Source organism: Antechinus flavipes, chromosome 1 (genome assembly GCF_016432865.1).
Source record: "Antechinus flavipes isolate AdamAnt ecotype Samford, QLD, Australia chromosome 1, AdamAnt_v2, whole genome shotgun sequence".
Lineage (NCBI taxonomy): Eukaryota > Metazoa > Chordata > Mammalia > Dasyuromorphia > Dasyuridae > Antechinus > Antechinus flavipes.
Genome location: NC_067398.1, coordinates 616,485,684 through 616,499,457, shown reverse-complemented (window position 1 = coordinate 616,499,457; position 13,774 = coordinate 616,485,684). Strand labels below are relative to the sequence as shown.

Sequence of the window (13,774 nt, the reverse complement as noted above, 5' to 3'; positions counted from 1 at the left end):
GAATTAAGAAGGGTTTAGGGAAGTTTTCTAGTAAAATTACTTCTAGTTGGATTTAAAGGAAGCTAGGAAGATCAGTAAATGCAGCAAAGATTGACAGCATTCCAAGCATAGGGGCAGCCAGAAAATACCCAGAGCCTATAAATGGAGTGTCTTGGTCATGGAATGTCCAAGAAGCCAGTATCACTAGATCAAAGAGTATGTGGCAGATAGTAAAATATAAGTTGACTGACAAAGCAAGAGGCAGTTAAAAGATAAAAGTCTTTGAATGATATACAAAGCATTTTGTTTTTGATCGTGGGGGCAATAGAGAGGCACTGGAGTTTGCTGAGTAGGAGAGTGACATGGTCATACCTGAGCTTTAAGAAAATCTAGATGAACAGAAGATAGATGAGAGTAAGGAAAGACTTGAGGCAGGTCGATCCATCAGCAGAATATTGCCACAATACAGGTGTGAAGTGATGGGAGCCTGCAGTAAAGTGATGGTAATGTGGTAGTTGAGAAATGCTACAAATGTACTATCAACAGACCTTGGCAGCAGCTTGACTATAAGGATCAGAGATAGTGAGGAATCCAGGATAATTTCTAATTTGTAAGCCTGAGAAAGTGGGAGGATGGTGTTACTCTCTACAGCAATAAGGAAGGTAGGAGGGGTAGAAGGATTTAAGCGGGGAAAATAATGAATTATCATCTGGACTTGATGAGTTTAAGATGTCTGCTGTTCCATTCAAGAGGTCTAAAAAGCAATTGGAGAGGCAAGACTGGAAATCAGCAGACATAGTAGGGAGGATAGGTGGGTTTCAGAACTAATAGCATAGCAATGGTAATTAAATCCATGAGAACTGATATCGCCAAATAGTATAGAGAAGATAATCTGGAGGTTGTGATCTGGAAGGAAATACAGTAAAGGAGATAGAGAAGGAGTGGAGTGGTTAAATAGTTAGGAGGAAAACCAGGAGAAAGTGGCATCCTGAAAACCTAGAAACAAGAGGGTACCAAGGAAGAAAGAAGGATGAACAATGACAAAAGAAGCACTGTCTTGGAGGATGTTGCATGCTTTATTTCAAGAAGAAGAGAAGGAGAATTCCGATGTACTTTCAGATCTATGTCTTTAAGACATAGGGCAACTGGGTAGTACTGTGGATAGAGTAGCAGGCCTGAAGTCAAGAAGACCTGAATTCATATCTGGCCTTGGACACTAGTTGGAGGATCCTGGGCAAGTCACCTTAATTCTGTTTGCCTCAGTTTCCTCATCTGTAAGCTGGAGAAGGCAATGGCAAAATACTCTATTATCTTTGCCAAGAAAACAGCATATGGAGTCACAAAGAATAGGATGCAACTGAAATGACTGAATAGCAACAATATATTCAAGGAAGTAGCAAAATGAATCTTGCTACTGAGTCCATAAAAAGCAATGTGAATTATGACTTTAGACTTTAGAATACCCACAAATCAAAACAAAAGACAATAGCTATCCTGAGGGACATTTTTAATGAAAGGTGTAACCTGAATGAAATTAATTTTCAAGTATATTGATGGAATGATGGCTTGAATTAAAACACATCATTGTAACAGTGTTTTCAGAAACAGAAATGACACCATAACCAAAAGTGAATTTCTTTGTGTTTTAAAGAAAGTAATGTTTGTAGGGTAATAATGTTAAGGGGAATGTTGTTACTTAATATATTCATCTAATGACAAGTCTCCCTATGGCAACTTTGGAGAGTTGCCATACATAGAGGAAATTTCTTGCATTTCATTTCCCTCATTGTTGTTGAGTTGTACCTAACTCTTCATGTCCTCATTTGAGATTTTCTTGGCAGAGACACTAGAGTGGTCTGCCATTTCCTTCTCTAGCTCATTTTATAGATGAAGAAACTGAAGTGAAATGATTGCTGCCATATAGCTTGTAAGTATTTGAGACTGGATTTGAACTAACTCCAGGACCAGTACTTTATCCACTACCTAGGTCCCCAAAACCAAGATAGTAAAGAGATTCATCATCAAGAGGTGATGGGGTATTTTGGTCACAGTTGAATGAAGACTGACTGGAAATGCTGGGACCTATGTTGGTGAAGGGCATGGTGGTATACATTTTGTCAAACCACAGATCCTTGAATCATTATCATATATCCAGCAAAAGTTAAAAGGAACAAGGGCTATAAAATCATGAAAGATAATGGTAAGAAAGCATAAGTTATTTCACCAAACCTCAGCATAGTATTTGAAAGAGGGATGAAAAGAGACCATTATTACTTTACATAACAAATGAAAGGGTCTTTGCCTCAGAAGGAGTGCCTGAGTTAGCAGAAAGCAGATCAACCTGCCTAGAACCATATAGGGCACCTTTGGCAATCTAATATATACCTCTAAAGTAAAAAGTTTACTCTAAAGTAAAAGGTTTTGGGAAGTAGCTTGAGTTAAGATTAGCTATTCAAACTTCCTAGCTACTAGCCAGTTAAATAGTAAAAGGAACTCTGCACCTGAAGTCAGGAAGATTTGAGTTGAAATCTGGCTTCATATTTTACTAAATAAGTGACTCTAGGCAAGTCATTTAGTTCAAGTCTGCTTCAGTTTCCTCCTCTGTAAAATGGAAATAATAACCCCTAACTGCCCAGATTGTTGGAAGAATAAAATGTGTTATTTGTAAAATGTTCTGCAAATCATATTATTATTGTTGTTGTCTTGACAGCCTGGTCTTTATTGCTTTCCCAAGAATTTGCCTATAATAGTAATTGATTTGCCTATTTATCTCAGTCCACTGGATCTCAGCCCTTAAGTCTTAGTGTAAAATTTGGATTCTCCAATCCATCTATGGAAATAGTATGGTTTACCCCAACCCTTCTTTCTAACCATAGATTTTCTCTAAATACTGGCATATGCTAGTTTTACCTTTCCTCATGTACATATGTTCAGTAAATGTTAAATACATGAAAGAGAAGTTCACAATGAGTCACTAAAGAAAGCCAGGACTCTTTGCAAAGCTAAATTCCTAATCTTTTGATACTGACTTCATGGAGAGCAGCTTTTGATGCCACTGGAAAGAATCTTTGGCCAGATGGAATATGGATCTGACCCATATACATATGCTAATTATACTACACCCAATAATCCATGTTGCAATTTGTAGTGACAGTGGATAAAGTGCTAGGCTTGGAGTCAAAAGGACCTGAGTTCATATCCAGCCTCAGATACTTATTAGCTGTGTGACTCCAGGCAAGTCATTTTACATCTACCTTCCTCAATTTCCTGAATTATAAAATAGAAAAAAAAAAAAAGAGCATTTACAACTCAAGGTTGTTGTGATGATCAAATGAGATAATATTTGTGAAGAGCTTAGCACAGTGCTTGGTACACGTTGTTATTATTGCTACTATTCAATCCTTCAGTTGTGTCCAACTCTTAAACCCTCATGGAGGCCAAGTCCTTCTGTCTTCCACTATCTCTAGAAGTCTGTCCAAGTTTTATGTTTATTGTTTCCATGACACTTTCTATCCATCTCATCTTGTACCATCCCCTCTTCATTTTGCCTTTGAGCTTTCCTGTCTGTATATATATATTTATATGACTTCATGTTGAATATTCTAGCCACCATACCAGGAAAAATAAACTCAAATAGAAACAGGATCACTAAACCTTGTTTAGTAATATATTATCTTAGAAAAACATATATTGACATCATTTATGTTCTACTGCATTTTAATTTTTTAAAATTTTGTTAAATTTCCCCCCAATTGCCATTTCATCTGATTCTGTCACTCAGGAGTATTTGGACTACATGGGCTAGGTTTTTGACACTTCTATACCACCGCATGTAGCCTCTCTTTAGGAAGCTACCCAGTGCTTTTATCAATTTCAAGAGACTCCTTAGTACAAAATCCATATTTCCAACATAAAATGTTCTGGAGTTGCTATATAATTGCAAATTTTGTTTCCTTACATTCTCTTACAAACCTCTAAAGGATTCAAGTTGGAGAAATCTCAAATAGCATTGAAGAAACTCAAAGTGGGTGTCAGCAAGTGACAACCTCTACCTCCCACAATGACTTATGCTGAAAAAGAAGTATGTGATAACACCAAGGAAATGTATTGTTAGGAAAGGATGTGAACTAGTTTTGCAGTGAGACTGAGGGCTATCAAATAGACAGCTTGAGGGTTATTCTGCTACCCACAGGATGTGAAAAGAGCCAGAGGAAGCTTCCCCATCCCTTACACATACAATCTCACACATTTCAGATGGGTCCTTTGTGACTAATCCATGGAAGATGAGAATAACACAGGAGAAGGAGGCATGGCTGGTTAACTTGCTCCAATGGAGAAAATGCCTACAACATTAAGATCCTGGTTCCACTGAAATATTGGAAATAATTATTGTCATCTGAGAAGTACTATCAAACAAAGACAGCATGCCATAGTGGAAAAAAGCCAGTCTCAGAGTCAAGAAGGCTTGCATTTAGCTCCAAATCCTGATGCATATCGGGCATTTAACTTTAGACAAGTCACTTAAACTTTGAATTGGTATAAGAAACTGATAGTTCTTTAGAGCAATGAAATTAGAGATCTGTTCTCTGTTTCATTTTTATGGAATGTTATGAATTTATTATCATATATTATTAACTCTCAGGAAAGTTCCTTTTAGTCACTAATGCACTAAATAAATATGTACATGTTATAAATACATAATAAATGTTAATAATGAATGCATTGGGATATTAATACATAAAGTATATAATATATTGCTATTTACAAAATACTTTTCAGCTGAAGTATATTACATTATACATACATATTTATATAAAGATGACTGTTTATATTACTATTCTTACAACAACCCTATGAATTATAGTGTGAAAGTGCTAATGTCCTCATTTTATAGATGAGGAATTCGAAGGTCAGAAAAGATACAGTGATTTGCATATCATCATGTATCCAATAAGTTTAGGAATCAGGATTTGAACTCAAATCTCCTGACTCTATGTTTAATGTTCTTTCCATTACCACTATAGTGAGTCACTGAGACTATCTGTCTGACATTGTCCTCAGTGTTCTGTGACATTGAGAGACTGGTTGTATCATGATATCTGATGTCATCTGAAGAATAGTTACCTATATTTGACCACTTACTTGCAAAAGTTCAAACACTGCAAGGAGGTCCCCTCCATCAAGATGGCCACAAAAAATTGGATGATAGGAAAGTCTGGGCGGTTCATATTCATGGTCCACAAGCTTTACAATGGGAGCAGCCACAGTAGAGCCTAAATATTCTGGCTTCCCCTAAGGAAAAAAAAAACCAAACAAATAATATTTCCTTGACATCAGTGACATCTGCTTGGTTACCAACCTGAGCTTTAAAATTTCTTCTAAACTTGACCTTCAACATAGAAAATAATCTTTAAGATCCATGACATTTATGTTTTTATTAGCCATGTATTCCAGGGCTCTCTTCTTTTTCTGTCAGCTTTTCTTCTACTTTCCCTCCATACCCCCCAGACTCAGGAAACAGGAATTTTTTCAATGATTTCTCATAAACACAAAATGTCCAAAGAAAACTCAAAAGAATGGCCATAAAAAGGTTCAGGAACATTTTAAAGAAATTATACTCAATAAGTATATACACACACTGTGTCACAGGAAACTTTCCTAAATGATAAATTGTAGAACAATTAGCTATCTGCATAGAGAGAATTTTTTTTTTTAGTTGAAAGTTCCCTAGAGGGATAAAATCACTCCATACACCCACACTTATACCCCCACTTTAATCCAGAAAAAAGTATCCGGTCCATGCAAAGCCCTGGGGATATAGAGACAAAAATTAAACAAAAACTAAAAAGTCCTAAAAGAACTTACATTGTACTAGGGATGGCAATTAAGATGTATGATCAGATTGTGACCCTTAATTGAGTGCCTGGGGGTTATGGTCACAAAGCATAAACAGAACTATTAGTTGGGACACAAATTTAACCAAATATGTCCAATGTTTTTATACAGGATTCATTTTAGACACAAAGATAAATGCACACACAGAAATCTGCCTCCAGCACAGAATCTGTCCTACAAACACAGAACCAAAGGGAAGCAGAACTATGTATTCCTCTTTTCTCTCAAAGTGGGCTCAGCCCCAAAGATAGAATGAGGCCTTGGAAAACTAGTTAGCTCACACTGAGCAAGGTGTATTCACACTTGTACCCAACCATCGGCAATGAAGTATAGCATGAGATTCTTTCCACTACCACCCCAAAACACCACCCCCGCAGCCCCATGGAATCCTGTCCTTCTCACTTAGACAAATCCAATCCTTAATTTTATGGAGGAAAAAGCTGAAAACTCTCCAGAAATTTAAATGCAGGAGGAAAGGGGTGAGAGTAGAAGGGGACAGGGAAAAGCCACCAATATTGTCCTATAGAAAATGAATAATGCTATGGGCTAATTAATAAAATTAATTATAGCTGAATAAATATATATAATTATTTATAGCAGCTATTCAGATAATTGTATTTATGTAGTGTTTTATAAAAATTATCTCACTCTATTCTCACAAAATTTCTTGGGAGGTGGATGCCATTATTATCCCCATTTTACAGAAGAGCAAACTAAGGCAGACCAAGATTAAGTGATTTTCTCAGTGTCACACAGAGACCAGATCTGAACTCAGGATTTCCTGATTCCTATTCTAGATCTCTATCCACTTCAACCTAGCTGCCCCAAGACAATTTCTTATACTTTCTTCTAATGGCAAATTTAATTTCTTTCTAATATCTATATAAGACATAATAGATAGGAGGCTAGTCTTGAAGACAAAATAACTTGGATTCAAGTCCAACCTTTGATATATAGTGGGTATATTATCTTGGGTGAATCCTTTATTATTTTAATGCTCTAGGCAACTTTCTGACTTTAAGTTGGAGAAAATGTTGGGACTTGTCCTTGTAGAAGAAATTTCCTTCTTGAGGGTTTCCCTATATTAGTTAAGTTTCAGACCCAGTCTCTATTATAGAGTCATGGACTCTGAGTTGGAAAGCACCTCAGAGGTCATCTGTTTAGTTTAACCTTTTCTTTAACAGAAATCTTCTCCAATTATGTCACTGGAGATATGCAGGTGTGTATAGGTTATATAATGTTGCAAAGGAGATTTCTGTCTTTATTAAGGTTGGATTCTATCATTCATTAAGCTTCTGCTTAGAAACTTCAAATGTGGTCTCCAACAATTCACTTGACCTCCTGAGGCAGCCATTAAATTTTTAGATCCTTCCAATTTGTGGGTGCTTTTCAATCAATCAAGTGTGTATTAAGCACCTACCATATGCCAAACCTTCTTAAACTATGGTGAGTGACCCTATATGGGTGATATAATTGAATGTGGGGGTCACAAAATTATGATTTGTTATCAGTCAATGTTTGATTTGTATACCTACTTTATATACCTATATCCCTAGGTTGCACAAAGATTTCTCAGGCAAAAAAAGATTGTAAGTAAAAAAAATTTAAGAACTATTGTTATGTACTATGTGCCAGGATACTATATACACATAGACACACATACACCCATACATACAAAGAAAATAATTAAATGCAGGGCAGTTTCTGAAAAAGGGAACTATTGTTTGGGGGAACTAATAAAAGGTTCATGCAGAAAACAACTTGATCTTTATTTTAAAAGGAAATGTGCCTATGAGACAAGGAAGGAATACATTAAAGGCATGGGACATGGACCAATGCAAAGGTTTAGAGGTGGGAATTGAAGTGCCATGTATAAGGAAGAGAGAAAGTTTGGCTGCTTTACTGAGTATGGGAAGAAGGAGTAATGTCCCAATTTTGTTGAGAAGACACTTTAGAGATGAATTGTATGAGACCTTCAAGAGAGAAATGTATAGTTTATTCTACAAACAATAGGAAGCCAGTGGAATTTATTGAGTAAGAGAGTAAGTAAGTTCTGAACTTAAGGAAAATTACTTCAGCAGCAGTGTACTGCGTAGGAGGGAGGAAACTTGAGTCAGAGAATCCAATTAGGAGGCTGCTGCAATAATCTTTGTGAGTACTGTTGAAGGCCCCAACTAAAATGGTAGTAGTGTGAATAGACAGAAGGAGTTAGATACAAGAGAGTTTGTGAAGATAGAAATGACATTGACAACTGATTGTATATCTGACATGGTGGAAAATGGGGAGTCTAGTCTAGGAAAAGTCCTCACTATCATTTTTAACTAACTAATCAACAAATTAATTTTAAAAAATGTACTGGGAAGCTACTATGTTTTAGGAAGGAGACACAAAAGGAAAAGTCTCTATGTTCAAGGCATTCTATGAGAGGGATAGAACATATTATAGATGGGGAATATCAAATCAGTACAAATCAGTTTGTAATGAGAGTTGTACAGAAGGATGTAAAAGCAATATGCATTACTGGAAAGGAGATAGCCCTCATTTGGAGAATGGCCGAAAAAGTTGTGGGAAATTATTATAATGGAATACTATTCTGCTATAAAAATGATGAGAAACACTTACCCAGAAACATATATACTGACGTAGAGTGAACTAAGCAAAAGCAGGAGAACATTAGACTCACTAACATAAAATTGTACAATGATCAACTATAAATGACAGCTATTCTCAGCAGTATTATGATTCAAATCAATTTCAAAGTATTCATGACGAAAAATGCTATCCACATCCACTGAAAGAATTGATGGAGTCTTACTGCAGATTGAAGCATATTGTTTTTCACTTTATTTTTTTCATTGTTTTTTCTTTTATTCTATTTCTTCTTTCACAGCATGACTGATAACTGAAATAAGTATGTCTATGCTTATAACCTGCATTTTATCTTCCAGCCAACCTGTTCTGTGTACAAAACATTTTATTAGATTTTATTAGATTGTGAGTTTCTCTGGGTCCTCTTTTTATGTCTCTCATATATATAACCTAGATCAAATTGCTTACTGTCTTAGGGAGAGGAGATGAAGAAGAGAAGAAGAAAATTTGAAGAAAAGAATGTTATATAACTGCATTAAAAGATAGATTTGATAAAATAGGAAAAGAAAGCAACTCCCAGAAAAACAAAATTTGTGAAACAGAAAAAGAAAATAACCCCTTAAAAACAGAATTTATGAAAGCAGAAAAAGAAAATAGCTCCCAAAAAACAGAATTTGTGAAATGGAAAAAAAATTCCATAGAACAAAACAACTCATTTAAAAATTCAATTTGGACAAATACAAAAAGAAATTTTTAAAAAGTAAATGAAGAAAATAATTCACTAAAATTCAGAATTGAACAAATAGAAATGAATAATTCAATGAGACAACAAGAATCAGTCAAGCAAAACCAAAAAAAAAAAAAAATGAAAAAATAGAAAAAAATGTAAAATGCTTAATTGGGAAAACAACTGACCTGGAAAATAGATGTAGGAGAGGCAATCTAAGGATTATTGGATTCCCTGAAATACATGATGGAAAAAAAAAAGGCTTAGACACTATTATTAAGGAAATCATAAAAAGACAACTGCCTGGATATCATAGAATCAGAAGATAAAATGACTATTGAAAGAATTCACTGAACACTTCCTGAAAGAGACACCAAAATTAAAATCCTAAGGAATGTTGTGGCTAAATTTCAGAAAAAATATTACATGCAGCCAGAAAGAAACAATTCAAATACAAAGGAGCCACAATAAGGATTACTCAGGACCTAAAAGCTTCTACTTTAAAGAATCGAAAAGGAACTTGGAATGAAGCCAAGAACGAAATATGATAGTATACTTAGAGAATTCTAGAGAATCAACTAAAAAAACTATTAGAAATAATCCACAACTTTAGCGAAGTTGCAGGATACAAAATAAATTCACATAAATCATCAGCATTCTTATACATCACTAACAAAATCCAACAGCAAGAGATACAAAGAGAAATTCCAATTAAAATAACTGTTGATAGCATAAAATATTTGAAAATCTATCTACCAAGGGAAAGTCAGGAACTATATAAATAAAACTGCAAAACACTTTCCACACAAAGTCAGATCTAAGCAATTGGAAAAATATCAAGTGCTCTTGGATAGGTCGAGTGAATATAATAAAGATGACAATACTACCTAAACTAATTTATTTACTAAGTGCTATACCAATCAAACTCCTAAGAAACTATTTTACTGACTTAGAAAAAATAACAACAAAATTCATCTGGAAAAATAAAAGATCAAGAATTTCAAAGGAAATAATAAAGAGAAAAGCAAATGAAGATGGCCTAGCTGTACCAGAAATAAAACTATAATTGTACAGCAGTGGTCATCAAAAGCATTTGGTACTGGCTAAGAAATAGAGAAGTTGATCAGTGGAACAGGTTAGGTTCACAGAAAAAATTAGTCAATGACTATAGCAATCTATTCAACAAACCCAAAGACCCCAGCTTTGGGGATAAGAATTCACTATTTCACAAAAATTCTGGGAAAATTGGAAACTAGTATGGCAGAAAGTAGGCATAAAGAAACCCACACCTAATACCATATACCAAGATCAGGTCAAAATGGGTTTGTGACCTAGACATAAAGAATGATATTATAAACAAATTAGAAGAACATAGGATAGTTTACTTCTCACATTTGTGGAAGAGGAAGGAATGTGTGACTGAAGAAGAATTAGAGATCATTACTGATCACAAAATAGATAATTTCAATTATATTAAGTTAAAAAGTTTTTGTACAAACAAAACTAATGCAGACAACATTAGAAGGGAAGCAACAAACTGGGAAAACATTTTTACATCCAAAGGATCTGACAAAGGCCTTATTTCTAAATTATATAGAGAATTGACTCAAATTTTAATAGTTCAAACCATTCTCCAATTGATAAATGATCAAAAGATATGGACAAACAATTTTCAGATGAAGAAATTGAAACTATGTGTAGCCACATAAAAAGGTGCTCCAAATCACTATTGATCAGAGAAATGCAAATTAAGACAACTCTGAGATACCGCTACACACCTCTCAGATTGGCTAAGATGACAGGAAGCAATAATAACCAATGTTGGAGAGGATGTAGAAAAACAGGAACAGATACATTGTTTGTGGACCCATGAACAGATACAGCCATTCTGGAGAGCAGTTTGGAACTATGCTCAAAAAGTTACCAAACTATGCATACCCCTTGATCTAGCAGTGTTTCTACTGGGATTATATCCCAAAGAGATCTTAAAAGAGGTAAAGGAACCCACATGTGCAAAAATGTTTATGGTAGCCTTTTTATAGTGGCAAGAAATTGGAAATTGAGTGGATGCCCATCAATTAGAGAATGGCTAAATAAATTATGGTATATGAATGCTATGGAATATTATTGTTCTGTAAGAAATGACCAACAGGATGATTTCAGAGAGATTTGGAGAGACCTCCATGAACTGAGTGAAGTTAAGTGAAATGAGCAGAGCCCATAGATCATTATACATGGCAATAAGACTATACAATGATTAATTCTGATGGACATGGCTCTCTTCAACAATAAGATGATCCAAACCTGTTCCACTTTTTCAGTGATAAAGAGAGACATCTACACCCAGAGAGTGAACCATGGGAACAGAGTATGGAATACAACATAGCATTCTCTCTCTCTGTTTATCACTCTCTCTATTCTTATTTGCTTGCATTTTGGTTTTTTTTCTCAGTTTTTCTTTTTCTTCCTTCTTGATTTGATTTTTCTTGTGCAGCAAGATAACTGTATAAATATCTATACATATAATGGATTTAACATGTATTTTAACATATTTAACATGTATTGGACTACCTGCCAGCTAGGAGAGGGCATGGGGAGGAAGGGGGGGGGAAATTTGGAACAAAAGGTTTTTCAAGGATCAATGTTGGAAAAATTAACCATGCATATGTTTTGTAAATAAAAAGGCTTTAATAAAAAAACCAAAATATCAAATTTTTAAAAAGTAATATCCTAAGCATGAATGTGACTCTGCAGTTCTCACAATTTAAAAAGGTCCCTGTTGTCTCTAGAATAAAATACAATCGCTTCTATTTGCCATTTAAATTCCTTTATAATGTGACCCCAGCCTACTTTTCCAGCTTTATTACTCATTGGATCTCTCTACACATTCTATCTTTCAGGCAACCTATTATGTATACAAAATATTCCATTAGATTGGGAGCTCCTTCTGACTCTCTTTTTTTTGTGTCCCACATTCTTAGCATAATGTCTGGCATATAACAGGTACTTAATAAATGTTTGTTGACAACATATCATCTCCTTTCTCAGAATGTCTCTCATGCCTCCTTGTTCATTCTTCACACCCTTCACTTAGAATCCCTATTTTGGTTCAGCTAATTCCTGATACTCCAGTTGCCAGCATTTTCCCATAAAATTACCTTTGATTTATTTTGTATCTCATATATATTTGTTTTGCAGATGTGCACCTAGGTAGGTTACCTCCCAGCTTGAAGGACACTTTCATTATTGTCTCTGTATCCCTAGAATCTAGCTCAGTGCCTATTATTACAAGTAATAATAAATGCTTATTGAGTGATTAAGTGTATGAGTGTGTATGATTGAAATATTTAGCCATTCACTCCAGAAGTATTTGTGCCTATGAGCAACAGAGTTGTACTCCTTCATTTTGTAAAATCTAGTTCAAATTCTTTGTGACATCTTAGATACACGTGAAAACAAAAATCCAGCGCCCTATCCTTAAGTGGGCAGTATTTAATCACAGGTGGAGCTTCAAAAACCATCTCTTTGGATTTTTTAATTCCAATTAGAGTGATAAATTTCAGGATATAGCTTAATATAGATTATTCTTAAATCTCCACAGATGTGGGGTATTCTAGGTTCTCTGCAAAGCACTCTAATAAGGTTAATCATACACAGGACAGTTTTTATTTCACCCCACAGAAAGAAAACAATCAAAAACCACAAAGTAGTTCATATATAATTAATGTAATTCTCCTTCTCTGATGAATCCCATTTTTCTTCTGGGATTCTATACAATCTCTCAGACTCCCTTTGGAATGGGGACTTAATCCTTATATTTAAGACTTTCTTTGAAAGGCAAATTAACTTGTTGTTAGAAAGGCAAGCCCCTCCCCTTAACATTCAGATGAACCTTACCTTTTTTTTAAATAGTAGCTTTTTTTTTTTTATATACATACATACATATATATGTATATATCTTTTCATGCAACATTCACTCTTGCAAAACTTTGTGTTCCATATTTTTTTCCCTATCTCTCCCAACCTCCCCCCTTCCTCTAGACTGCAAGTAATCCAATATAGGTTAAACATATGCAATTCTTTTAAACATATTTCTACATTTGTCAGGCTGCACAAGAAAAACCAAATCAAAAAGGAAAACAAAACAAAACAAAACAAAAAACCAAGCAAGCAAACAACATCAAAAAAGAGGTGAAAACACTATGTTATAATCCACTGAACCTTATCTTTAATACAGAGCTGCATACAAGCCTACAATCTTATGGTACTACCATGTGATCCAGGAATTCCCCCAGAAGGAAATGCAATCCACTATTGTCCTAGAAAGAATTCTCTTCCATCAGACTTACTACAGCTCTGAATAATAATGGAAAGAAAATTCCAGGATTTTTGTTTCTATCATGACTCAATCCCTTATTGCTTTCCAAATGTAGGGACAGATGGAAAACTCTTTTAGCAGTCTGGTTCTGATTAGGCCCTCCTGAGGAACTTAACACTTTACCAAAGCAATGGGATTCAGGAGCTCTCAACTTTCCTCCAGAAGTCTGAGCTTCAACAACTTCATTTTTTCAGCCAGGTCGTTCC

General features: G+C 35.0%; 1 protein-coding gene across 1 annotated transcript in view; it reads right to left on the bottom strand.

Moving 5' to 3' along the window:
* Positions 1 to 13,774, bottom strand: part of FER1L6 (fer-1 like family member 6) — a 258,649-nt gene that overhangs the window by 87,702 nt on the left and 157,173 nt on the right. Inside the window, exon 22 of the mRNA XM_051971065.1 lies at positions 5,122 to 5,271. Within this exon, the coding sequence (XP_051827025.1) occupies positions 5,122 to 5,271 (150 nt within the window). The remainder of the gene's footprint in view (positions 1 to 5,121; positions 5,272 to 13,774) is intronic.